This window comes from Neolamprologus multifasciatus, chromosome 14 (assembly GCF_963576455.1).
Source record: "Neolamprologus multifasciatus chromosome 14, fNeoMul1.2, whole genome shotgun sequence".
Taxonomy (NCBI): Eukaryota; Metazoa; Chordata; class Actinopteri; order Cichliformes; family Cichlidae; genus Neolamprologus; species Neolamprologus multifasciatus.
Genome location: NC_140452.1, coordinates 22,334,444 through 22,361,971, shown reverse-complemented (window position 1 = coordinate 22,361,971; position 27,528 = coordinate 22,334,444). Strand labels below are relative to the sequence as shown.

General features: G+C 38.9%; 1 protein-coding gene and 1 long non-coding RNA gene across 2 annotated transcripts; both read left to right on the top strand.

Annotated features, from left to right (window-relative positions):
- The first annotated feature begins 24 nt into the window (after positions 1-24).
- Positions 25-19,026, top strand: LOC146504042 (HHIP-like protein 1). Its single transcript, XM_085130664.1, has 15 exons — positions 25-581; positions 714-1,579; positions 8,680-8,944; positions 9,468-9,747; positions 9,880-10,005; positions 10,084-10,227; positions 11,704-11,816; positions 12,015-12,155; positions 12,490-12,564; positions 12,882-13,008; positions 13,223-13,368; positions 14,433-14,514; positions 14,942-15,024; positions 15,331-15,624; positions 17,390-19,026. The coding sequence occupies exons 2-15, from the start codon at positions 1,274-1,276 to the stop codon at positions 18,160-18,162; spliced, it is 2,955 nt and encodes a 984-aa protein (XP_084986790.1). The 5' UTR covers positions 25-581; positions 714-1,273; the 3' UTR covers positions 18,163-19,026.
- A 6,978-nt stretch (positions 19,027-26,004) lies between these two features.
- LOC146504041 (uncharacterized) lies at positions 26,005-27,439 on the top strand. The gene is made up of 2 exons (XR_014868669.1): positions 26,005-26,679; positions 27,055-27,439. It is a non-coding gene; the product is annotated as an uncharacterized LOC146504041 (long non-coding RNA).
- Positions 27,440-27,528: the final 89 nt, after the last annotated feature.

Below are 27,528 nucleotides of genomic sequence, written 5' to 3'. Positions count from 1 at the left end.
GAATCCATTGGTCTCTGCTTCCAGCACACGTCTCAGTTCATCTGACCACACACACACACACACACACACACACACACACACACACACACACACACACACACACACACACACACACACACACACACACACACACACACACGACCTCACCAGTGTGAGTAAGTCTGTCTGGACTTGTTAGACACAGAGAGGAGGTCTGGGAATGCTGAAGGTGGGGGAGTACAGAGGGAGAAGAGGTAGAAAGTTGCAACTTCAGGGCAATATGGACCGCATGCTATGGGAAGGAATGCATGTGTCTTTGTAGGAGAGTGAAAAAGCAAATGAAAAGAAGAGAGGAGGGGGAGGAGGAAAGAAGCAATGAGGGAGGGATCTCAGCTAAAGCTGCAGCGTGGCTGTGTCTGAATGAAAGGACCTCTCACTCTCACTTTCTTCTGCTGTCTGTCTGTCTGTACCTATGGCTTCTGCAAATGAGCACGTCCAGACCAAACACAGAGCAGAGACTCTCCGAGTGGCTTCAAGCTAGAAGTAAATATTTTTCAGAAACTGTGGCTGAGGGTGCAGCATTTTCGATTGCTTTTCGTAAGGTTAGTCCCTCTTTCTAAGAAGATTAGTACTTTCGTTTATTTGCTTTTAGTGCAACAACAAACTTATTTTTGAGAATAAGTTGCAATGTGATTGATGGTCAGTTTCAGTGACGGGAACCTTATCTCTTTCAGGAGTTTCTGCTGTGACGTGCAGGTGTTTATGCAGATATGACTAAGTAAACTCTTCTCATCACAGAAATTTGGGACATTGGTTGGACAGACCTTCAGGACTTCTTCTGAATAAAACAATTCACTGGATCTTGGATCAGATTTACTATATTTTACCTCATTTTTGTCTCACACATCTTGAGGTTAGCCTACCATGTGAGTGTGTTGTGTGAGTTAGATTTAACTGGAGCTATCCTGAGTATTTTGTAGGTTTCTGGCCAGCTGGCAGGCAGCTGTGATGGAGGGTCATTGTGCTTCATACACACATTCACACCTCTAGACATAAGCTCACTGATGGCTGCCTGAATCTGCAGAGACAAGCACACCAAATGAGAACATCAAACATTCCACTTTAACTTTCAGTTTCATATCTGCGCTTTATAGACGTGATGTAACCTGTACACTCATTTCCTTTTCTTACCTTTTCTAAACTCAAATACCACATTCACACTGACTTCATTTACTACAATATTGGGTCAAGAGACAAACTATCCAGAACTGAGAGAGCGTATACTTACAGCACGATGATACAGACCTGCAATTTGGTCCCCAGATGCATCTTGCAGCACACCTCCCCTCACCACCTTCTCCCCATCCTGCTGTTGCTCCTCCATACCTGGTGGGGGAGCTGTCACCCTCAGTGTTTGGATTACAAGCCTCCATTTGAGCCCAGGCAGCCATTGGCCTTCTGCAAGGAGTATTCCAAGTTTGGGTGCTGTGATGTGGAAAAAGATGAGGAGATATCGGGCAGGTTTTACACCATTATGGAAAACTTTGACCATTCAGGTTATGCAGCCTGTGGCAAATACGTACGCAGCATCCTCTGCCAGGTAAGAGAAACATTTATTCTAATTTGATTTGATCTCTTTGATTTGATGAGTATTAGGTACAAATATTCAAATCAGACTATGTTACACATGTTCAGTTTAGAATCCAAACTCATGTTTTCCACTGTGTGTATAATAACTTGATTTTATTATGCTATTTTATTTTATTTATTATTTTCTTTTATTATGCTGTCCTCTAATCTAGCATCACAATTGTGACTTTTTACATTTAAATTAAAGCAGATTCCCCTCTGGTTTGTTTTAGCAGGTAATAAATTCTACTACATATTTCCAACAGGAAGATATAAGTGTGTTTAGTCATGTGTAAGAAGCTCATCATAAAGGAGAACCAACAAAATATTTTAACAGTTTAATGAATACATGATGCTTTTAGACAGCAGTTACTCATACCAAAAGCCAAACCGATGTGTAAATTGAACATGGCGAATATAAAGCCCAAAGGCCTGGATCATCCAGTGGAAATAAACCCTCCAAAATCAATAACAGGCTGCCTTTTGCTAAGGGAATTGAAGATGAATGATTGCGATGGGTTTTCTTTCCCTCTGTCACCAGAGCATCTGCTCATAAGGGTCATATGATTGGTGAGGTTTTCTCTGTTTAATTTGTATTATTGTAGGGTCTGATGCAACCCATGGAGTGGTGTGTATCAGACATCTGGCAAGATGTAGCATGATTTAAATGTTCATATAACACTACGGTGGATTTTTAAAAAAATATGTTAGTAATTCCTTTACTGTACCGCATAACCGTTCAGTTTATTCTTGCTAACTTTTCTTCTTTAGACCCTGAGTGATGAAAGGACAGTACACATGGGTGTTGAATAAAAACATAGATATCCAAATATTTCTGCCACAACTTCACCAACTAAGGTGCATGGAGTGGGACACCTGTTGAATAAAAACAAAAAACGCGCCATTGGTTGGACTTCTTACCTGATACATGATGTTCAGGCTTCTTCCAGTGAATCCTGCTATTTGATGTAGACACAAAATGTCTGGGTCCATGGAGGTGATGTTGCATGGTCATCTGTTCGCAAACATGTACTAAACAAATCACAGATTAGTTGTCATTGTTTCTTTTTTAAAGCCAAGAAAGTTGAAATGGACCGATCGACTGGAAATCTGATAATTTGCAGTCTTCTTGGTCCTGACTGGTGACCTGTCGGCTAGCCTCACGTGCATCCAAATGTGAGCTGGTCCTTTTCATGCAGCCACCTGCTAGCATTTGGCTGTGGCCATTTGCGAGTTCTACTGTGAGTAGGGAAAACACAAAACTGGCAAAGTAAATTGGGACAGAATCGGCAAATGTTCTTAGCAAGAGACCTAATCAGACACTTAAATCACCCTCACCAGCTGAACATGAACATTTTAAAGAAGCTAATAAAGGTGACGGAGTTACGGCTAAAGTTAACGTGTTTAGATCCAGCCAGGTAGCAGCCTTGGTATGAAAAAAAGGTCAAAGATGGGTGAGAAAGAGAAAAACAGTCTGTGTCATCTTATCTGGTAAAGTTACAAATGTACTGAAAATTGATGTAAGTATCTGACATTCGTATTGTTATATTAACCTGTTTCATCTGCTTCTCTTTAGCAAGATAAAAAATATCATGTAAATTCTCAGTTTATTCTCAGTTGCTTCAATGAGAGAAGAACCTGCAGCTAGCTGTCAATATACTGTCAGTTATAGCTATAAGTATAGTTAGAAAATTGGAATTGGCGGGTCACCCTTGGAATTGGTGCATCTTTACTTTGATATCTTAGTTATAATGAACAAAACAACTAACAGTTTTCAGAAGCCCCTCTCTCAACAAAATGTGTTTGCTCTCTTTTTAAGTCTGGTGGTCCATGGTGATACTCACAGAAAGATGTGAAATATCTAAAACTAGTAAAAAATGCAGAAAGAAATCCAGAGGTGCACGAAATCTTGACCTTGAAGGGAAAGATCGCCCAAATTCAAATTAGATAAGGTTTTGGTTTTATGGACAAAGACTCTGAACTTTGTCATCTCACGCAGTAAGCGTGAACTATGTGCCAGAAAACATTAGTTTCTCAGATGAGGCACAGACATAACCATAAGACATCCAGTCTCCAGAGTTTGAACCAGAACAACTGTATGAAATTGCAGAACAATTTAACAGCATATTCACTTTTCCAGTAATCTCACAAAAATATGCATTAAGGTTTTAACTACACCATCAGAAGTCTTGGCAATATTTGAATGAAGTGCCTGTGCCACCATTAGGTGTGGAGGGGAAAAACTGAATTGCACTTAATGACAGCAGAGAGACCATAAGGCAGAGGTAGAAAAATGAACCAGCAATCCCTAGGTGAACATAATAATTTTTTTTCTTTAACTTATATTGTTTTAAAAAGCATTGACTCATACAATTTTGGTATGAAAAAAACCTTTCCAAATGCATTATTGTGTTATTCTTGCAATGCAGTTTAATAAAAAATAAGATGACATGAAATACTTTCCTTATCCCATATTTAGGAAATTCATTTTTTTAATAATAGTTAATGATGATGATGATAATGATACTACTAATAATAAAGTGAACATGGCGAAACAGAAAATAAAATAAAAAAAATACTCAACATTTAGTCTCTGTTAATAGTTTTGGATATTTTTTATTCTAACGAGTTTTTCTATTTTAGTGTGACTGTGTTTTAGTTTCCTTTTTCAGCTCTTTAATCTTAAACAGATCCCAGTGCTGAAATCCAGCCCCTCCCTTCCTGGAATAACCCTTGAAGCCATTCCCACTCACTGATGACATAATTAGGCCCTGACTTTGCAGCTCAGACGCTTACTACGTGCAGATCCAGAGCACAAATTAAATGATAGGTGCAGCACAAATTTGGTCATGGCCGTATAACTGAGATAAAAGCTTCACTATACAGAAGCCAAAATAATCGGGTGGGTAGCTTTACCATAAATAACACTTTAATTTTTGATGTCAACAAGGAAACAATGAAAACTAACAAACTTGGCATCTTCCCGGCAGTTTTATACATCATGCGTTATGTAAAGATGGTGACGAATCGTCCAAAAATATAGACTTATGTTATTGTGGTAATTATAGCCTGATGTGGTTCTTACCAAGCAGTGCAGGCTGGATCTCAAGTAAAATTGCAGAGCTGCGACTCACGCACCATTTACAACTGCTGGATATAGGTGGAGCTCAGACAAAATATACATTCAAAAAGTTTAGCATGATACACATGTGCTGTGTAGACTGCAACGAAAAGCCTTTGAAGAAACTCTCATTTACATGAGCGCTTTATATGAAAAGTTATGTTAAAAATAAAGAATGCGTTTTTGGTTCCATTTGAGGTATGTTGATGCTTTTTTGTACTTTTTAAACCTTTTTCAATGATGATGGTCCGCTCTGTGGTTTTTTGGCTCCCAAGTTCATAATTTGAGGTGAAAGAGGCCCGGGAGGTGGTCAGGCTACCCCGCTGCCAGGGTACTTAACCAGGGTAAAAGCCATACACTGAAGCCGTCTGTTCCAGCAGGAAGCTTCCTGGCACTGATATCAATCACAGCGTGAAGAGAGGGACAGGCAAACACATATTAAAGAGAGAGACAGAGTGGGAAATGAGTGCGTGTGTGTGTGAGTCAGGGAGACGGGAGGAAGACTGTCATTGTTCTTTGCTTACTTGACCAAACAAACAACCATTTCCTCCTCAGGCCAGGGGTCCAGGATATATCAGGTTGCTGCAAAGAAAAAGGATGAAGAAAAGCACAGGAATAAGAAGAGATGAATAAAATCAGTGAAGATAATGTCAGGCATAAAGAAAAGAGAAAAACAAATGAATTAACAATAATAAAAACAGACATAGAGATAATTTCAAGGGCATTCTGTTGCCCTTGAAAAGAGTGTGCATTTGCGTGTTATAGTTGCAGTGCTCTGCTTTCACGTGGCTTTCTCGATAGGTTTTCATTTATTTTGTCATCAAATAAACCGTTAGCAGCACCCTCAGTTCAACAAGACCCATAGAGGGGCTGTTTGAGGATAAAAAAACATTTAGTGAGCACTGCACCAAGCAGCAGAAGTCCAGATTAGTTGTTTCCCTCTTGCATTTTTAATAAGCAAGCTTTTAGTACGGTAGCGATGTCTCTGGCTGTTTCACACTGCTCTCTCAGTTTAAAAACTCAGCCTGTGTCGTTTCCTCTGACAGGGTCACACATTTACCTCTCATCTGTTTACCATGACTTTTTTTTTGTCTCTCAGCTACAATAAAACACCAGCGTGTGGAGCAGTCAGTGGAGAATCGGGAGCATGTGAGATGACAGGAATAAAATCTGAGTCTATTCTGAATTTGACGGCGTAAACACCAAATTATAGCAGCTTGAAGTGGTCGCGTTGTTAGAAACAGCTGCTTGTAGCTGCATGCCTTATTTCTACCCTATCATAGTGGAACCAAAATAGGACAATGGCTGGGATTTCAGCATGACTCGGTGAAACAAAAGATCATGTGCAGTATTTGCAGTTTGCACTGCCTTTTGTTGCTCATTTTCAAGCAAAGAAAATGTCTTCATAACCTTGGCTTAAAATATATATCTATTGAAGAAGATATAACTTGAACTTATACATTTTTCCTTGAACGTAGCATCTGCCCCACATGCCTGTTTACTGCTTTCATCAGCAGTTCCAGCATCTCAGACTGAACACAGCTTTTGTTTGGCCCAGTAGAGAGAAATCTATTTCAGAGAACACTCTGATCTTTTCCACTGTAGTACTATCAAGATGTTCAACAAGAGTCTGCGTTGACTGTTTTGGCCAAACTCCCCACCTCCCCTTTCTCTGTGATTTATAAAAGTCAGTGTTTCAGTTAACACTTGGATGGAACAGCAGTTTAAGCCATCTGTGACCTAAAAGACAAAGACAGACACAGAAATGTAAAGTTTAATGGACTACTGTATGATCAGCAACTGTGATGAAACATTTTATGTGATACAGTAAAAAACAGACAAAACAGTGTCCAAAAAGTATTGATAGTTATGGATTTGTCACACCTTTATATTTAAACATATCCACTTTAGTGTGGGCTGCAGCTTGAGTCATGTTACCTACTGACACTGTGAGTTTGTCCATATGTATTTAATTGTGGTCTAAATACTTTTAAAAAATCTGCTCACAGGAATATAAACCAAACACAAAAGATGGTCTTGTAGTCTTACAGGTGGTAATTAGGATAAAAATCAAGGTCAAGCTTTAAGTTCTGGTCAAAGCTGGTCAAGGTCTGACTGACTATGCTTGTAATAAAGCAGTAATAAATATCTACATACCCAAATGTTTATAATTTGCCCGATTGGCAAATTGTAAATATGACGAAACAGTTATTACCCACAACACACTGTTCAAACTCTGGCGTCATCTTCCTGGTCAAAACTGTTTTTTGTACCACTGGAAAAACTGAACTAGAAACAGTTGGTTGTTGGTACTGTTAGATAGAGGTTTGCATATAGAAACAAAAATCAAACAATTATATTAAAATAAATACATTTTAAATCTTTACATTTTGCCCCAGACTGCACTGAGTTACAGGATCTTTTCTTTCTTTAAACAACTCTAGAATAAAGTGCTCTGCTGGTACAAATAATTAAATACGTTACTGCTCATCCATTTTTACCTGATATACTTTGTCTTACCAAATAAAGGCAAGCGCAACAGATTTATATAACAAAAAAACAAAAAAAACAAAACAAATGGCAGGTGTTTACATTATTTTCCAGTTTGTAGATTCACTAGTTAACAGGACATCACCCATTTATTTCCCTTGTAACTGCTTTGATCTTGTTCTCATAATGAGGCTTTTCCTACATGTACCCAGACTGTTAAAAAAAAAAGAGAAGACTTTTGTGTACATCTGAATGCTGAAGGTAAGATTTTTACAGCTGTTGCATCACTGCGTTCAGTGTCAGCATCAAATGCAATTGTTTGAGTGCAAAGTTAAAGAAAGGAGCCAGAAAGCCTGTGATTATGCGGTCAAGAAACCACAGATTTTATTTTTTTGTGAATATCTGCTTTTGTTTCATTCTAATCAAGGAAGAGATTCCAAAAGAAATCCTTCAACACAAACGTTTCTCTCACTAGAAAGTCAAGCAAAGACGTCCAGGCAACTTCTGTGACGTTGGTCCATCGTTTGGGAACTATTTTTCAACCAGGGCTCAATGAAGACAACAAAAACTTAAAAACTCTTTTAGATAAAAACACATAAGTACATGTTTTCATTTACCAATGTCCTTACAAAAATGTTACAGCAAATAATTACAAGAAGAGGCATTGTGATGACAGGATTAAAAACAACACATTTTGTCCATTTTGACGTTATTGAGTGACATAATTTTTAAAGTGCTTTTGAAGCTAAATCCACCACTTACATAATCACTGTAATAATCTCCATATATAAAAACAGCTGAGATTAAGCGTCAGACTGTGAAACAACACAAAAATATCCCATATCTGCTGTTTTGATCTGTGCTAAATGAGCTAAATCTTTTGCAACGTTATTTATGTTTATTAATTTAAATATTTACTTTTGTTTAAATACCAAAACAGTTATTTGGAAAACTTTACTGATGTCAGAAATAATTCACTGCAAAGTGAAAATAGGTTTATGAGCCCTTACAAGAAACAACACCAAATTTAATCTAAACATTCTTGATTTACCAAACCAATCTTATGCCGGTTTGTTGTTTGGGATTTGTTTACTGGATCAGTTTGGTTTTTCTGGCAAATGAAAGCGCACCAGTTTGCATGATGATGGTTTGGGTGCCATGGCTCTTTGTGCCTAAAGCACACCATTCTGGGTGTGGACAGTGTGGTTGTGACTTAATAACTGAGTGGACCTTCCTGGGATCCATTTATACCAGGCCGCACTCAGACAGGCTGGATATATCTCAGGCTTGCCCGGTCAAAATGAGGCCCAGAGGCTGTGGAAGAACAAATACACAAATCCATTTAAGTGATTCATTACTGAATCTCATACATTTCTGTAACTCTACCTTTGATATTAGCTTAAAAAAGTTTTACATTTTTAAATCATATGTAACGAAACGGTATCTGTTGTCCTTTGAAGGAGTGTTCTCCATATGCTGCCCACCTGTATGATGCCGAGGACGCTAACACACCCATGAGGGTGCTACCTGGACTCTGTGGGGATTACTGCTCTGACTACTGGCGGCAGTGCCGGTACACGCTCAGCCTCCTGCTTGAGGATGTAGGGAACTCACAGCAGTTTGCAAACCTGACTGCCACAATTGAAGAAGATCACAGAAGGTTTTGTGAATTTCTGGTGTTGAAGGACAAAGAGTATTGCTATCCTAGTGTCTTGACAAATGCAGGTATGAGTTACATGTTGTATGAAGAGGTTAAAAAAACGCATCTTGGTGTAACTAGCCCAGAAAAAGGTCTAGAGTATACAACCTTGATAGCTCTGAAGTTATTAAACACATCAATCTGTGAGCTAAATGTCAGCGTCAGTATCAAAGTGATGCTCCACATCAGCATTTTAAAATCATTGTTGTGAACCAGCTAGCATTCTTAAAGTGAAATGTTTAAAATCAATCATGCAGAAACAATAGTGTGGATGCAAACAGTCTGAACTGCATGCATGAATTTGAAAATATCCGTGTCTGCACTGTCTCACCAAAAAAATCACTCCAATGAAAGAAAGAGTGGGTGGAAGAGCTCTTCATATTGATTTGTAACTGCCTGAACAGAAGCTGAAAGTACAGTGCATTGCTGTAAAATAATTACAGTTTTAATTTGGTGCAAGCATCTGCAAGTTTGATTGCAACTCAGTTTGTAGATGTGATTAGACACATGCCAATCTACTCTCCCGTGTCTTTTTTTCCCCGCTCTAAGAGTTAAATGCTAACCTGGGATTGCTAAATGAAGATCCTGAAGGATGTTTGGAGCTGTGCTTACAGGAAGTTGCCAATGGACTCCGTAACCCTGTGGCCATGATCCATGCAGATGATGGAACTCATCGCTTTTTTGTTGCGGAGCAGCTGGGTTATGTGTGGGTGTACTTGGCGAACGGCTCTAGGATCGATCGACCTTTCCTCAACCTGACTAAAGCCGTCCTCACATCCCCGTGGGCTGGAGACGAGAGGGGATTCCTCTGCATAGCCTTACACCCTAGGTCCATCTTTTTTTCAATCAAAATATTAGTTTTGTCCACATTTAAACAGCAACATTTTGTTTTCAAAGGAAAAATTCATTGTGCCAAAATGTGAAATACAGCATTTCCATTGAGCTTCTGTTTCGTTCACAGGTTCACCACTGTCAGAAAAGCCTACGTGTACTACTCTGTGTCTGTTAAGAAGGAGGAACGAATACGAATCAGCGAGTTCACAGTATCAGTACATGATGATAATCAACTAGACCATTCTTCTGAGAGGTGCTGTATTTAGTAGGTCCTTGCATGGTCTTAAATGACACAAATACATTCATCATCTTCTCATCTCTCCTGCTGTAGAACCATTCTGGAGGTGGTGGAGCCAGCATCCAATCATAATGGAGGACAACTTCTTTTCGGTCACGATGGGTATCTGTACATCTTCATAGGTGACGGTGGCCGTGCTGGAGATCCTTTTGGAAAGTTTGGCAATTCACAAAACAAGTCAGTACTGTTTAAATAATGTGTTTGCATGTTTGGATGCATGCATAGACTCACAATGTTGATTTCACATTTTGTGTTAAAGAAGATGTGAAATCTCAAATAACACGCAAATATAATAGGCATAGTTGTGATTGTGAAGACTGCTCATCTTTATAATCTTCACGAGGCCTCATGACGTTGTCAAGATGTTGGCTTGATGAACAAAATACCAAAGTCGAGTTGGAGCAGGTAAAGCGTCAGAGAGTCCTGCCAAAAATGGGTTCCTCTCAAATCAAATCTAATGAAAAGGATCAAATTTATGAGGAACGTTTCTGCATTGAACAGAGGGCATTATAAATGATAGTTTTGCAAAGACTATAATTCAAAACAATTTCTTCAAAGTGACGAGTGAAAACTTTGTTTGCACGTGTCATAAACAATCATTCATGATAACTGCCAGGTTCTGTGCTGTGCCAGTTTATGGAGATTTCAGTCTTTAATTTACAAAACACTTCAAATAGGCATTCCTCCTCTATGGTTTATCATTATACCGAGAGCTGCATTGATTGAAGTTTATTATTTTGAATTTTTAGCACAGAAAATTAAAGATAAAGCCAAAAAACCTTTGGTTGCAAGTCACAAAGTTCAGCCAATAGAAAAAGCGTCAGGGAGTTCAAATATTGCTCCTCATTTTTTGTAAATCAATACTTCATCCTGTGAAATGCACCAATAATGTCACATTTAATAGGTAGGTTTGCATTTTAGGGCTGACAAAAATAGCGATCTACCTTTAATGTTTGTATCGAGAAAGCAAGTAAACTTCCTCCAAAACTGGGACTTCATTTAGAGCTGTTAGCACCTTTTCTCCAGAGATGGACAATTTAGCTGTTTGTCTCTTCCTGAGGCTGTTTTTGACAAGCCGTAGTAGCTCTTCTGGGAATGCAGCTTGCCAAGTCTAATATTGACATGACACACTACACACATCATGGACCACCACACACTGGAATGTGGAGGGGAGAGAGAAAGTGAGCGAGAGTGAGTGCAGGGTGGTAAACACTGGAAAAAGGCCATAAAGGCCATTAATAATATTTTTTTAAATTATTATTTATACAGAAATTACACCCATTTGTAAACGTAGTTCCTCGTTTCCTTACATTTCTAAGAAGATGAAACCACAAGGGAGAGAAAGGTAGGGAGAAGGAACGAAACAACTCATGCTAAACTATCCCACATTGATGGTCAGTGTTATGACAGCCAGTGGATTCAGATCACTACTGTCCATTGTTCATGTGACTGCTGATAGACGTAGCAGGATGGATTTTGAAGTGTCCAGAGCTATACTCTCTACTCAGATTCATTCAAACAGAACTGCAAAACGGATCTGACGGTGCTTTTCTGGCGTTAAATAAACACTTACGGTTGAACCATTTAGTCACCACGGTCTTTATGATACTCTGAGTCATTCTTCCTTTTTTGTCTGGTCGTTACGTTTAATAGGTCAACACTTCTCGGCAAGGTGCTGCGTGTTGACGTTGACTTCAACGATAACGGTGCCCCGTACAGCATTCCCTCAGACAATCCATTTCTGGGCGAGAAGGAGGCAAGGCCGGGTAAATGAATTTCCTGTTTGTGTGGAAGACTGTGATCATGGCACACTTATTTATGCTAATCTAGCTTAGCTTTTCTCTCATAATATTGGACTGCGGTGGGACTGTGTTTTTCTTTCTGTGCAAAGCTGGAAAATGACAGAGGATGTCATTTTTGTTTGTGTTTTCCATCCACATATTTCTTTCTTTGTTTCCCTGCAGAGGTTTATGCCTATGGAGTTCGCAACATGTGGCGTTGCTCCATTGACCGCGGTGACCCCGTTACCACTGAAGGCAGAGGCAGGATGCTTTGTGGTGACGTGGGCCAGAACAAATACGAAGAGGTAGACCTCATTGTTAAAGGTATGATAATTGTAGTTTGAAGGATGATTTTCTTTTTCTAATATGTTGATTTCTATAGTTTAACAGCTTCACCGAAGTGAAATTACTTTTTAATTTTATCAGTATATAATATGGCCACAACTGTTATTTTAAAGCCTGCATCATTACAGAAACACTATTTCCTGCCAAATAATAAAACAGAATCTCATGTATTCAAAAGAGGACGTAGAATAGACATTAGAATTACTGCTTGATAACCAAATCCAATTTTTTCAGCATAAGGAATACATCAAACCGTTTGAATACATATAAATTGTAGAACTGTAATGTTACTGTGTCAACTCTTATTTTTAAGGAGGAAATTACGGATGGAGAGCCAAAGAAGGATTCAGCTGCTACGATCGTAAACTCTGTCAAAACTCATCCCTCGGTGAGTCTACAGTCTGGGTTATTGAAAGTCCATAAACACAAGTATATTTTACCCAAATTATTTAATATTTATACAGATATTTAATTTGTAAATTAAATTGTTACAGCACACTGTTTGTTCTCTGTAAAAGCCTCCTTAGAATAGAATAAAAAACTGTTGTCAACTCAAAAGAGATTTTAAATAACTGAACTTCATTGTCATTTAATTTCACGAGCTCAGGTTTCTTACAGGGTACAGTATATTTCCTGTTTGTTACAACGATGTAGCAGTGACACTGAATAATAAACGAGGTCTGGTCTTTGTTTATGTGTTTGCAGACGATGTCTTGCCAATCTTTGCCTATCCACACAAGCTGGGCAAGTCTGTGACAGGAGGATACATCTACAGAGGCTGTCAGATGCCCAACCTTAACGGACTCTACATTTTTGGGGATTTCATGAGCGGGTGTGTGTTTGTAAAATGAAAATTTCAAATGAAAACACTCGTAACCTTTTTTGTTTTTGTGGATTTTTACCTAATCAGTGTCCAGTCAGTGTGCTGTTGAACTGCTCTGCACAGGGTTGATTTAATAATTTACAGTAAAAATGCATTGATGCGAAGCTTTGGACTACAGCTCTTGCTATGCGTAAACATTATATGTATCTCTGTTTGTGTTTAGGCGTCTGATGTCTCTTAGGGAGAACGTTACCACAGGTGAATGGCAGTACAATGAAATCTGCATGGGAAGAGACCAGACCTGCAGATTCCCCAAACTTATCAACAGTTACTATAAATACATCATCTCTTTTGCTGAAGATGAAGCAGGTAATAACTGTGTGGGTCGGTGTGTTGATGTATTGGTACCAGACACTGCATCACGTATTTAATTAGGTACATTTATAATGGAAAGATAAACTAAAGCCCCAATCACACACACCTAGAAACAGTCCATGAATCCCCTGGCTGCTGCCAGTTACTTGTGGAAAATGTGTATTCTCAGACTGGTTGGGGTTGCTAGAGGTTGCTGACAGCTGGTGAAATAGGTTGCAAAGAGATGTAGGGTACTGCACTGAAACCCTCCTTGTGACACCTGCAGCCAACACTATTAAAAAGGTGTAACTTGTTTTCTGTTTCCAGTTTGTGTTGCACATTTCACAGTTTTACTACTGCTCAGTGAGCAATTGGCAAATGTTTGTAGACAAGTAAGTTTCTTGCATGAGAACTACAGGCAGTTTTGTCTCTTAGTAAGCAAAACAATCAAATATGTTTTTGGTGTAACGCCCTCTTTAGGACTGATTTCACATAGCAAGAGCAAACACTCACCATCTGGTCCGGAAATACAATTTATTTTTCTACATGTCTTTGGTTTCCAGGGGATTTCCTACTGGTCTCCTGGTCTGTGTGGCTTAATGTGAAAAGAAATAATTATTTCTAACTAGTACACATGTAGTGTGAAGTACCAAAGTGGATATTTTTACTGGTGTTATTGTTAATGAAATTAGATTACTACTAAACTGCACGATTTCTAAGTTAGGAAATGTTTAGGTTTGTGTTGGTCTTAAAAATTTTTTATTTCTCTTCTTTCCTGATAATTTCAGGAAGCAAATTGGAGACGATTGGTTAAAGCAAAGTTTAAAATATTTTTCCCCAGAGTAGTGTTTTGGTCTCTCTCTTTCTCCCCCATTTTGCTTTTTTTGTACCTCTTTTATTTCTGTCTGTTGTCATCATAAATATTTCCCTCTGTTCCTGTTGTTTACATTTTTTCCTTTTTATCTCCTTCTTTTCTTGCTCGCTGCTTCCTATTTTTTAAATCTCCCCGTTTGTCTTTTTATGTTCTGCCGTCTCTGCCTGCTGCTCTCTTTCTCCATTTCGTCTGTGAATTTTTCCAGGTGAGCTGTATTTCTTAGCCACAGGAGTCCCGAGTGCGACAGCAAGAGGTGGCGTTATCTACAAGATAGTGGACCCTTCCAGGTAACTCGCCAGCACATCACTTTACTTCATCAGCCGTTAAGTGCTCATTAAACTACATGGATGTGTGATGTTAAGGTGTGAGAGTGTGAACCCAATAATTATATATGATGGAGGTTTTAAGAGTTGGAATGCTGTGCAGAAACATGTTAAAATGTTAAAAGAACTGCTCAGAGCACAATCATCTTCCATCCCCCTCTAGCAAATCCTGGCAAAAAGAAAGAAATAAGAAAAACAGATTTTTTAAATCTTATTTATTTAATCTATCTTCATTCACTGTATCTCTGCACTAATACACACTAAAATTAAAGTGGAAGCTGCTAAACACCATTAAAAACAAAACATTTAAAAAAAAGAAAATGAAAAGACACATATGTGCTTATAGTACCCATTATTGCATGTGTACTAATCTTTTCTGTCTTGGAAACAGGAGAGCACCACCAGGAAAGTGTAGCATCAAGCCTTCACCTGTTAAGATAAAAGGAAAACTAATTCATTTCCACCCAAAAGAAGGTAAAAAAAAGTCTTAAAGTGGTGTTTTTTTCTCGAATTTCCTTGCCCTGCTTCAACCTTTACAAGTGATTCTTTCTAGAAATTGGTGAGTTACATTTCCAGCAGTAAATAAATGGTTAAAACATGCTATTTAATATGCATGTGGTTTCCTTTGGCTTCTCTTGATGTCTCTTGATTGTTCACTTTAATGGGAGCGTTGAAATTTGATAAATCTACCAAATCAAAGCAGTTTCTTGCATCAGGTATCCAACGGATGGTTTTTAGCACTGCATAATTCTTTTTATTTTATTTTTCTCTTTTTTGCAGAGTATGTAATCAACAAGAAACCAACCACCACAGCTGTTCCTACTACAACGACCACTACAAAACCTACAACTAAAAAGAAGACAAGAATAGTAATAAAAAAACCTCCAATGCCAACAAGAAAAAAAACAAAGCCACCGCCAACAACAGCAGCAACAAGAAAAACAACAAGAAAGACAACATTACCAACAACAACACTGGCTCTCAAAACCACAACAAAATCTGCGTCGACCACAACAGTAAAGCCAAGAACTGTCCAGATGGCAGCAACAACTCCTGCCACAACCTCGTCCACTGGTAGGCCTACTGGTGTACCTGTTTATCAGGCTAGCTCCACTGATTACCCAGTTTCTAGCCAAACCGCTAACCCAACCACTAATTTGACTATTAAGACTAAAAATAAGTCCACGAGACTGGTTCACACCGTGGCACGAGGAGAAGCCAGCAACGCCAAAACTGGTGGTTTCTTCGCCTACATTCTGATTTTGTTTCACATTTTTACACCTTAATTACTAAATTTATGTTTGCTTCTAAGTAAAATCCTTTGCAAATTGGGCTCAAGTGCTAATAAATTAGCTTAGCTTTTTTTTGGGTGGGTGGGAATCACACCTTCTTGGAATAAGGTAACTATAAAATCTATGCAGGCTTTCTCATGATCAAAAAGTATCAGCACTGTCTCCTAAAGGTCATGTTAAAATGTTATAATTTAATCATATTTAAATTGGTTTTAAGGGTTATTTATGTTTTTCTTCAACTAAATAATTTGCTATATAGTTTTTTGGCCTTTTAACTGGTTTTACACACCATTTTGAACTGATTAAGAATATTGTGAATATTTATATAGAAATAAATAACACATAAAATAATTTTAAAAGTTTGATAAATATGCCCCTGGGACATTTTCTCCACTTTGTTGAGGCAGATAAGCCATACTGTAACCTAAAAACAAAAACAAAAACAAAAACAAAAAAAACAGAGTAAAAAAAACAAAAGGTGACTTTTCTTAAATCAATATGCACTCAAAAAATAAGTAGCTTTTTAAGAATTCATTTTTGCATCTCACCTGTCTATACAGTTTAGCAAGTCTGCGCACTGGAACATAAACATGGGGAATGGAAAATAATTTGCATAATTTGCAGAGAAAATACTGTAAAATTGTTGTTTATCTTAATTATAACTGAGTTTACTGCCTCACCCTCTTGGCTTAGTTTTAATCACGTTTAATTATTCAGACTAAGCCATTTGCATTTGCACAAGCTTTTGCCCGACTCAGGTATCGTGGAATTGACTAAATTGGCTTTGAATCCCAACTTCAGACCTGCTAACATGCTATTCTTTGGCTGGTTCAAGAAGCTAAAGCAGGATAAATGGTGCTTATTTATACATTAGGTTTTTGCACTGCTTTAATTTAAATCAGGTGTTTTGGCATAATTTATTATGAATAAATTGTTCTGCATCAGCCTCAGTTTGGACATTCATCCTTTTGTGTCTGTGTCTACATCCTTCCTTTGTGGTTGATACTATTTTTCCTTTGTCAAATAGTACAATGAAAAAATGTCCTAAAGCAGTTTAACATTTTGGGAAATGTGCTTCCAGCTGATAAGTTCAGTGCTGTGTCTTAATTAGTTAACTTAGCTTAGCTAGAACACGGACTGCAAAAAGATATTACAATATAGCTACCTGCACAGCTAAAGCTAGCATTTTAACAACATGATATCTTATTTAAATACCTACATATATAAAAGACCAAAAATAATGGTGGTTTTACATTTTTAACAGTTTTTTTGTCTGAATACAGAAATTTGCTAGATGCATTTACACTTTATTTAAATGATAATAGAAAAAATAATGAGTAGTATAGCTAGCTAACTTTGCACATGACCCATTTCCTAGCAGGCTAATTAGTCGCTAAAATATCCTCTTATTTATATGATTCTTCTGCATCTGATTCTTAACAACAAAACAACCTCTGTTTCCCAAAATGTCAAACTTTTTTTTATATTAACATTAGCTTCAGCACCTCATAAAACAAATAAAAAGGGTGATTCTGTCTCTTCATCAGGTTATCGCACAACCTCCACGACTGCAGACTCATCTAGGATTGCAAAAACCCCAACCATCACCACACCTTCAACAGGGAGACATGGAAGACCCCTTCAGTACCCCCCTAGCACCACCTCACAGTATTTCAAAGCACAACTCCTTACTACTCCATCCACAAAATTGCTGAAGCAGCCCCACATGACTTTGATCTCCACACCCTATCCAAAAGCTCTTGACCATAGGATGACCACAGCATGGCCACCGTACTTCAGCCAGACGCCCCTTGTACCATCTTATAGGCCCCAGAGACCACTAATCAACACTACGCTGTTTAAAACACAGGAGGAAAAGCTGTGGCTTGGTGAGAAGCTGGAAAGTGCAGGAGAGGGCAACCAAGTGTTTAAGAGGCCGAGAGGACGAGGTAGAGGTCAAGGTTACAAGAAAGCAAGAGGAGGGTGGAGGCTGCGGGTTGGCTCAGTGCGACTTGTAAGCGCCGAAGGTTTGCCAGATCGAGGCAGAGTGGAGATTTTCATCCGTGGCCAGTGGGGTACAGTGTGCGATGACCTTTTCACCATCAAGTCAGGTAGCATCGTGTGTCGTCAGCTTGGATTTTCGACTGCCCTGGCAGTGATGAAGAGGGCTGTTCTGGGGGAGGCGGAAGACAGTGTTAGGATATTATTGGATGATGTGGAGTGTGAAGGTGGGGAGAGATCACTGCTCGAGTGCAAGAGGTCCAGGGTTGGGAAACACAACTGCTCACATGCGGAAGATGTAGGGGTAATCTGTGGTTAGCAAAGAGTTGGTTAAAAGAAAGGGAAAAGCATTGGGAGAACTGGAAAAACTGGAAAAAATATATGGTACTATCACATACAGACAGTGAATGTATGAATGATTATTAGATCCCACACATTTTTTTAAGGATGACTTTTAATTAATTGCAATTTTCAGAATTTGTATTATCCTGCTTTTGCATTTCTGCACATTACCTTAAAACTGCTCTATTTGCGTCTTGGAGAGAAGTGGAAAAGAAGAGCATGCATCCAACTTTTCACTGGCTTTGTGTGATCTATATGCAAGTAGCTCCTTCTAAACTCACTCAATCCACAGTTGTAAAGATAATAATCAGTTACAAGTTGAAACAATGATGATTATAGTAAACAGCAACATAGTATCTAAACCATAATTACATAAACACAGTGGTTACCGCTCACAAAAGGGACTCTTTCTTAACCCCTTGTGAGTATTGTACTTAGAAAAAGTGGGGAAAAATGAACATTTTTAAATTAATTTTGGTACTCAGCAGTTAATGGTTTCATAATGTTCATGATGCAAATCAAGCTAAAATCTGGTGGATTGGGTGAGTTTTGGAGGTGCCTTGACATTTAAAGAAAAAAAAAATCATGCTAGAACACACAAACATTTTTTAAATGCATAATTTTACTAGATTTATTTTCTGAGGCAGATTTTAAATAATTTGCACATGGAAACATGTTGAATGTAGTTTTAAGATGAAAAAATATCTTTAACCAGGAAATGCTGGACATTCTGCGGATTGAATGTAATGTTTCCAGGTTTACATAAAGAGATGTTAAAGGCACAGGGGGCCTGTGATGTAAATAAAGTTTACTGCAAAGTGATTTTCTTCTAAGTCTCTTATTTGCTGTCAGTGAATTTTATTGAATAGTATCCGATTCTTCTTCAGCAACACTTCTAAACACTTTGTTGTGTAAAACAATGAGGATTTATAATATATTAATCTGAAATTTCTGAGACAGTTTACAGAGCATTTGACCTATTTGTCACTGACTTTTCTTGACTTACACGTAGACCTTAAACAGGAAGTAAAAATGTTTGTGATGAAACTGTGGAAACAGTCCTTACTGACCGTAAAGATATTTTCTGTGGCCCCAAATAAACATCCACACATTTTATGGTCAGATGGAACAAACATTGAAGATCTTTTTGTTTCCTGATAGGCCATAATTATCTGTTGATGCATAAATAATAAGTAATTCCACAGTGCAAGTACTGCCTATTGTTTTAGAGATGATACCTTAGAGGCAATAAAAAAATAAATATAAAATCAGAATAAGCTCTTGCTCTCTGAAACAGAATTTAGCTTTGGGGATGAGGAGGTCCAGCTGTCCAGCCTTCTTATGTGCACGCATATCAACATTTTGACAGAAGGAAAAACTGATGAGTTGATGAGTTACACTCAGTGGGCTGGAATGCACCACATGTCAACATTTTCTTTACATTTCAATTTTATAATTAAATATCACGAAATCTAAAGCTCGGCCTTATTTCCTTTATCTGACTTCCTTCATTCTCACTCCATATATTTGTGTAATCATTAAAATATGAAAGTCAGCAGAGTGTAAAAGAGGCATTATTACAAGCAGTCCCATATTAACAAACAAACAGATGGCTGAATGAACAGAGAGAAGCAGCATTTGGGCAAATTAAGGAGTGAAGGAGTGAAGTGACGAAGAAGAAAACAGAAGCAGTACACCATCTTGTGTTGCCTCTATGGATGTGGTTTAAACTGAAGGTGACATAATTCTTCACTATGTAAAACAAAATGTTTTGAGAGTAAAAACCATGATTCCAAACAATATTTTTGAAATCCGGTTAGCCTCACTGTACATTATCCAAATTCATTTGTTTTTCTTGATCTGGATTAAAATGATTTCTACTGTTCCTCCTAGTTGCAGTGTAACACTGTTTTCCTCAGATCTGGAGACAAACATCGACTTTAAATATGAACCTGACATGTTTGTCTTTTGTACTGTTGATACAAGTACATCCATGCTTACATTTTGTTTACATCAAATTCTGAGCTTTCTAGTCTTGTGCCAGAAGTGAAGTCTCTTCAGCGCTTTGTGGTTCAGTTTTGGTGAGTCCATGAGAATTGTAACTGACCGGTGTGGCATCGGGTGTGGTGTGCCTGTGGGCTGCTGCATTTCTAGATGTTGTTGGTTATTTGAGTTTCTGTAGCCTTCTTATTACCTCGATGCAGAGTGGGCATTCTCCTATGTTCTCTGACTGGGAAAAGGCATTTTCAACCAGAGACCTGCTGCACACTGGATATTTTCTGTTTTTCGTACCATTCTCTGTGAACATTAGAGATGGTCATGTGGTAAAATCTCAGTACATCAGCAGTTTCTGAAATAGACCAGCCCCTCTGGCACCCACAACCACAGGCACTTAAATCACCATTCTTCCCCACGCTGTTGGTCGGTGTGAGCTTCAGCAGATCATCTTGACCACGTCCACATACCTAAATGCAATGAGTTTCTCCCATGTGATTGGCTGATTTGAGATTTGTGTTAATCAGCAGTTCAGCAGGTGTACCTAATAAAGTGGTCAGTGGGTGAAATCACGTGTAGATTAAAGGTGTTACCATTAAAAATAATACAAAAATAGCAAACAAGAAATAAACTAATAAACGAATCATTTATTAATAATAATAAACTAAATATGAATTACTTTTGAATATTTATAGATTTTTTATTTTTTTTTAACCAGAGTTGTGTAATGTTTACCTGAGAACAATACAACGGCCTAGATGATTTTTATTATAAAAATGGAATCAGCTCCCTTTTGTTAATAAGTATTTATAAACAGAACACCAGGAAAAAAAGATCACATTTAAATAAAGCTTGCTTTTGCTTCCAGACCACAGGGAGGCAGTCATGTATAATTTTACCCTCACTGAAAAATGAGGAGGGAGCTGTGAATAATACAGTCCATGTTCCCTTGTTATCTATTCCATTAGCTTGGACTATCACACAACTGTTAAAATTTGTTTTTACTTTCATTTTTTTTTCTCAGTAGAGCACTTTTCAATCTATTTCAATCCATCGCCTAATAAACTCACCCAGTCATGCATGGCAGAGGCAAACTCGAGCCATGAATTCCAAGAAACCATCAGAGGCCCTCAGAGCACAGTGATGACACATTAATTAATTTATCCATATAGCTACTTCACCTTGTCTTCAGTCTGTGCTAGTTTCTCACATCATCACTCACATCTGTCCTCCAAAGACTGCGTGCATCCTGTCCTCTAGACCGTGACAGTGGCACTTTCCGAAAATAAAGGTCTGTCTCTGTAAAGCAAGGCAGAGGTGCCCCTGTTGTGAGAGATTTTCTTATGTATCTTTTACAGTGAAGCTACTAGAAGTGGCTTTATGGTGATGTTAATGGGAGAGACATTGTACTGTACGCAGGTCTTAAGGTCTAAATTCCAAAGCAGAAGATGAAAGTGGTTATACCATTAGCAGGCTTACAATTAAAATCCTTATAAGTCTCTCTCTCTTTCTCTCCCTCTGCCTTTAGGCTAGCTGGCCCCATCTGCTTGCAATGTCCTATACTGTGCTGACTGAAGTCTCAGGGGAGACATTGTTTCAGACACAGGATTTTTGTCTTATTTATCCAAGCAAGGTGACAGAACACACTTTAGGCAATGGCCTCAGGAAGGAGTCTCTTAGATGTAAGAGAGTCGTAACTATTCACACCAGAGCAGCTCCGCAACCAAGAGACAACCAAGCCATGCTCAATACCCCCTTTTCATACTTCCAAGCATAAAAGCATAGACCAGAGTGTCCCCATGATCTCAGAGGTAATACCCACTGGCCAAAATGAGCTGGTAATGCACTGAGTTTTGCATTTATTATTATATTACATTGCATAAATCATCCATTAATTACAAGCAGAGCTGTGGCTCAGACTACAGCACAAGAGATGTTTTGTTACAGAGCACCCTGTAGTCTGAAATATCAACACGAGGGAGAGCTGCAGCCCTTGTGCAGTTCATCATCGCTTGTCTGCTGCTGACCCAGATTAACAGGAGAGGGGAACCACATGTGCACCTGTGTAAAAAATAATAAATAATTAAAAAAATGCACACAGTGGTCAGATGGACACATGCGTATAACATTTTCAAGCATGCATTTGCACAACGTGCTTTTCAGAGTTAAGATGACAGCAACGCCTCTGTTGTCTTGAAATTAGCTCTATGTTGCGTCAGTGTGCTCAGTCAAGCCGTGTGCACAGAGGATCACCTGTTTATAACTTTGACTTTAGCTCATGAGTTCATGAGACGGAAAAGCTAAAGTATAAAGAAGATAATTAAGAAGGACACTGGATTAAAAAGCTCAGAGATAGGAAAAGCAATAAATGATACAGAGTGACAATAATCTTTGCCAGCAGCCGATTTAACTGTGACATTAATTATCTCTAATGGATCTATGTCTTATTAAGACGATAGATATTCTTCAACAGGATTAGACCGAAAAGGAACGGATAGAGCGTCCTATCGATCTACAGTAAATCACTCCAGCAGGAATAAAGCTCGTGGTGTAAATATCACTGCAGAGAAAACCCTCCCAGACAACAAAAGCAACAAAATATGGTTGTTTTCTCCGTTTAATACGCTTTTCTTAGCAATAATATATGTTTTTATAGACTTTTAAGTTCCATTACATTAAAAAAGATATTAAAATAACTGAGAGAATAGGAAGGCAAAGCAGGAAAGGACTGAACTGGAAACACTGAATTAAGTCGCCTGAGGTTTCACAAGGGGGCTGTAAAGATACACAGCATAGAAACACGCAAGCGTGCACATAATGCCCACATCAGCGCACACACACACATACATCCTCCGGTGTCTTTTGTTCCTAATTTAGATCTCTTGCTCCCTCCGACTGTCTCTTTATTACTGTTTTAATCACTCATTGCCTGTCTCTTCTCCTCTTGCACTTCCTCTAAGTTGTACTTTTTCTAAAGGCAAGTTTGGCTTTTTTTTTTTTTTTTTTGGAGAGAGCTGGAAAATCAGACTCAAATGAAAAAAAGTGAGGATCAGGAAAACGATGGCTTTTACCTGGGAATGAGCTAAAAGACTCAGATATCTGTGTGTGTGCGTGTCTGACGGTTGCTTGATGTCAACTTAGGAGCATTTTTCTCTCATTATGTTTTTCTTGCCTCTGTCTGTTTGGTTTGGTGTTTGATTTGAGTTACCACATCTTTTCAAGTATTTAGTGGGATTAACCACCCTGTTAGCTCTGCTCCTTAGTGCATATATTTTTGCACGGGGTTCCTTATCGTTGCCCGGCAAATAGGAACCAGTGAACAGGGCCTACTTTAAATAATCTTGGTGTCAACTGCAGCACTCTGTCACATTATGTGTAATAGGATATTTATATCTACTTGTTGAGTTTGAACAGCACAGCTTACAAAAAATCCCACAAGTGTGTTGCTTCCTTTATCTTTTGCTTTTTAATCATTACACTGCTCTTTCGGGGATTTAATCTGATCACAGTCAAAGTCAAGCTCAGCCCCATATTGTAATCCAACTCTCAGACATAAGCATCTAAACTACTCATCTGTGGTTTGATGCTCATCTGTATCCTGCTCATTTCTACCCTTAGACATCCAAATAGTATGTATGTTTGTATGTATGTTTAATGCATTATTCTCCACACATATCTCCATCTAAATGCGCCGAATTTGCGAGCAAGGGAGCAGATGTTTCGCTCACATGTTTCGCTTACTCCTTATCCTATTTCCCAACTTCAATTTGTCCTTTCTGTGTAAATATTGTCACGTCCTCCTCTTTGTCTTTGTTATGCTTCCTGTCCGCCCCAGTGATTTCTCTAGCTAACCTTAAGCTTTTTGTGTCAGTTTAGGTTTTGGTTTTGAGTTTCCATTTTAGACCTTTGCCTTTCATTTGGAACCAAAGTGTAACATTTTGATTCAACACTCTTTAAGACCTGTTGCCACAGATTTTCAGTCCTAAATTTCAAGGACCTGACTATCAGATACTGTTCATTTGCTGTTCATTTTTTTGTCCTCCAATAATCCAGTTTCCTCAGATTTTTTAGGAAACACCTCACACCCTACCGAGATACACCAATGTTTTGGCTAACAGCTCTTTTAGAATGACTATTTTGCCTGTCAAAATGGGCTTTCTCACTCTTTTTGTAAAAAAAAAATAGGAACACGTATTTTTGTGATGGGTCAGTGTTAAATGGCTTAGCAAACAAAAACTAAATCGCCTGAGAATGGTCAGGTATGAGGACTGGACTGAAACTGAGTGAAAAAGTAGCCAGTGCCTAAAGAAAATCTTTTAAAGACCTCCTTCAGTCTAAAGGAACAAAAAATAAAGAAATGATGGGTGCTTTCAGACGTTTTGCACAGTCCCATAGAGTACTTGTGCCAGGATTATCCACCCATCCATCCATCCATGCATCCATCCATCTTCTTATTATTATAATCAATATGTGGATTCAGCTCATGCGGGCAGCAGTCTGTCCAGAGAAGCCCAGACTTCCTCACTTCCATCCACCTCTTCCAGGGAGACACCATTCCCAAGCCAGCTGTGAAATATAATCTCTCAGTTGATTATATTTCTCAGCTGGCTCTACCCCGGGGCTTGCTGAAACAAGTCCCTGTTTTAGCATGGACACTACAAAAGTATAAATATCTCACAATGCAGTGCAGTTGTGATACACATAACATTCATTGCTGGAAGATGACCAAGGCAGATAAGATCTGCTGTAAGAGCAATGACTCTTCAGTTAAAGCGGTTTAATCTTGTAGTTTCATTTTGGCAGGTGTTCCATTGCTCATCTCAAATAAGTTTGTGTAATCACTACATCTCCACCTTCCATCATGTCTATGAAATGACACAAAAAAACACAGTTGTATTTTGAATATTTCAATTGATACAGTGAGTTGTACATAGTGTGAGGTATCTGGTTATTTTGTCATAGACTGCGTGGCTTTGTAGTAACCTCTCCTGACTCCTTTCTTTGCTTTATAGCTGCATGATTTGCTTCAGTCACTTAGTACAATCACTAGAGGACTCAGGTCACTTGAAAACAACAGGCATAGTGTCACTTAACAATGAAATGTTACTATGGGGTGGAGGGTGGCGGCGTTGCATCAGATTTATAGTCAACAAATCGTAAGAACAGCTAGTTTGCTCTGTGGATTGACACAAAAAAAATTATAGAAAAGAAAACAACGCATCCAGTGATCATGTAAATGTTTGCTTGGACACACTCACTCGTGTACACACATTTGTGCAGACACACACCCTTCCCATCTGGCTGGCAGCACAGATGGTGGCACTGGGTGATGCTAGGGGCCAAAAGGACAGTTCTAACCAGCTACACACAACCACCCACGCACACAACCTCAGCCACACACACACACATACATATATGCAAGAGGAAGATGTGATGCACATGTCATAGTTTACACATATATGCACAAATGTTCAGCACAACGCAACATTTACATGCAAGCAAACCCACTCAAACGCTTTCCCTTTCTGATCTTCTGTCTCTTTTCCACTGGTTACGCAAACCTAAATGTACTAATGTTTCATTTAGAAGCTCAATGAGTCGATCACTGTTTGTCAAAACTGAATTTTCATTTTAAATGACATATTTTTTGCAAAAACAGTATGTGGCTGCAGTCGTATGAGAAATTTACTAATTACATTTTGCTCAATCTTTCTTCGATTTGCAGCTGTGGTCTTGCGCTGCTGAAGACCTGCTTTCACTCTCAGTGCGTTCAGTGAGCTGCGTTTTAGCACGTGTGGCTGGCACAGGTAGCGCATAGCAAAATCCTCATTGTTTGTTGAGCAGGATGTACTTTTGTTTTTTCTCCGTCAGATAGAGTGAAAGAGAGAGAGAGCGAGAGAACATCTTTGGAGCAGGTTTTTGATGTGTGCATGCATTTGAAAAAGTATGAACGTACTATGGATGTATTATTCATGCGGCGCGATTGTGAATGGTGTTCACATGTCCCCCGAGCTTTCCCCTCCCAGAGCCTGTCCAGTCCAGTGTGTTCTCGAAGCTTCTCTGTGAGGAAAGGCTGAAAAAAGCAGGCGACGAGAGTGAAAGAAAGGGAGGAGGAGAGGTGGTGATGGAATACATGTGGGGAAAGTGGAGACAGGGGGTAGAGTGGCGGAAGGGGCGGGGACGGAGGAAGTGAACGTGTAAACCAAGTGAGGAGATAGAGGGAGAGACTGAAAAATAGAGGCACAGACAGACAGAGAAGGACAAATATAGAGAGAATGGGAGCGTGGTGGGGGTAAAGGAGGGAGAGAAATTGAGGGAAACAGAGTGGGAGAGACAGAGGGACTAGGAGCAGGAGAGGAGGCGGGAGGGAAGGGATACTGCATTTTAGTGATGGCACAGACTGAGGCTGCAGCAGCAGACAGAGAACGATGAGAGAGGTAGAAATTAAAAGAGAGCAGCAGTGCATTGTCAGGGAGAGTACGGCAGGATTCCAACGCAGGTAAAATATCAAACTATAAATGAATGAAATATTGACAAAGCTCATTTAAATACTACTATACTGATAGTTTTGACCAACAGAGACTTGGAGAGGCCTTTTCCTCTGTGACAGCAGTTAACCTGCCGAACCATTCATCCTTTAAATCCATGCATGTACCCATCTTTATCTTCCTCTGTTCACCATCTTACCCTTCATCCATCCTTGTGCCTCTGTCTTCACACCTTTTCTTGCTAACCATCTTTCCATTCCACCCACTCACCCACCCATAAGCTTTTCTGCCCCCTTTTCTGAGAACATCTCAGTGTTTTCTTAAAGTGTAAAAGACAGTGGTATTTACAGTAAACGTGCTTCTGTCCTATCTTCTCCTCTTTTCAGACTGTCACAAAAACATATTTGGAGAGCCAGCTGTGAGGGTTAAAGAGAGGAAAAATGGACCAAACTTGCTACAGGGACTGCGGCGAGTGAAAAAGGCATTTCACCAGTGGGAAGAGGAGAAACTAAGCCTTCTGTAATCAAATGAGTAAGACTACTAGCAACAGCAAAAACACAGACAGGATCAAGCATTTAAAAGCAGACTCCTGCCTCTGTTGGGAAAAAGTATGACTGGCTCCTTTTTGTCTTTCTGTTTGACTGTCTATCCACAGCCTGTCCTTCTGTCTGTCAGCAGGATGAAAAGGCATCATTTCAGCACCTAGGACCAAAAAAAATGCTGAACAAATCCTGAAGGTTGTTAGAGAAGCGAGGCACTAAAAAAAAAGAACATTTGCAAGCTTCTGGAAGGAAAAGGGAGGAGAGAGCGGTATGACTCAGAGCACAGCAGCTCAAATGCCGCGTATTCTGCATGCAAGA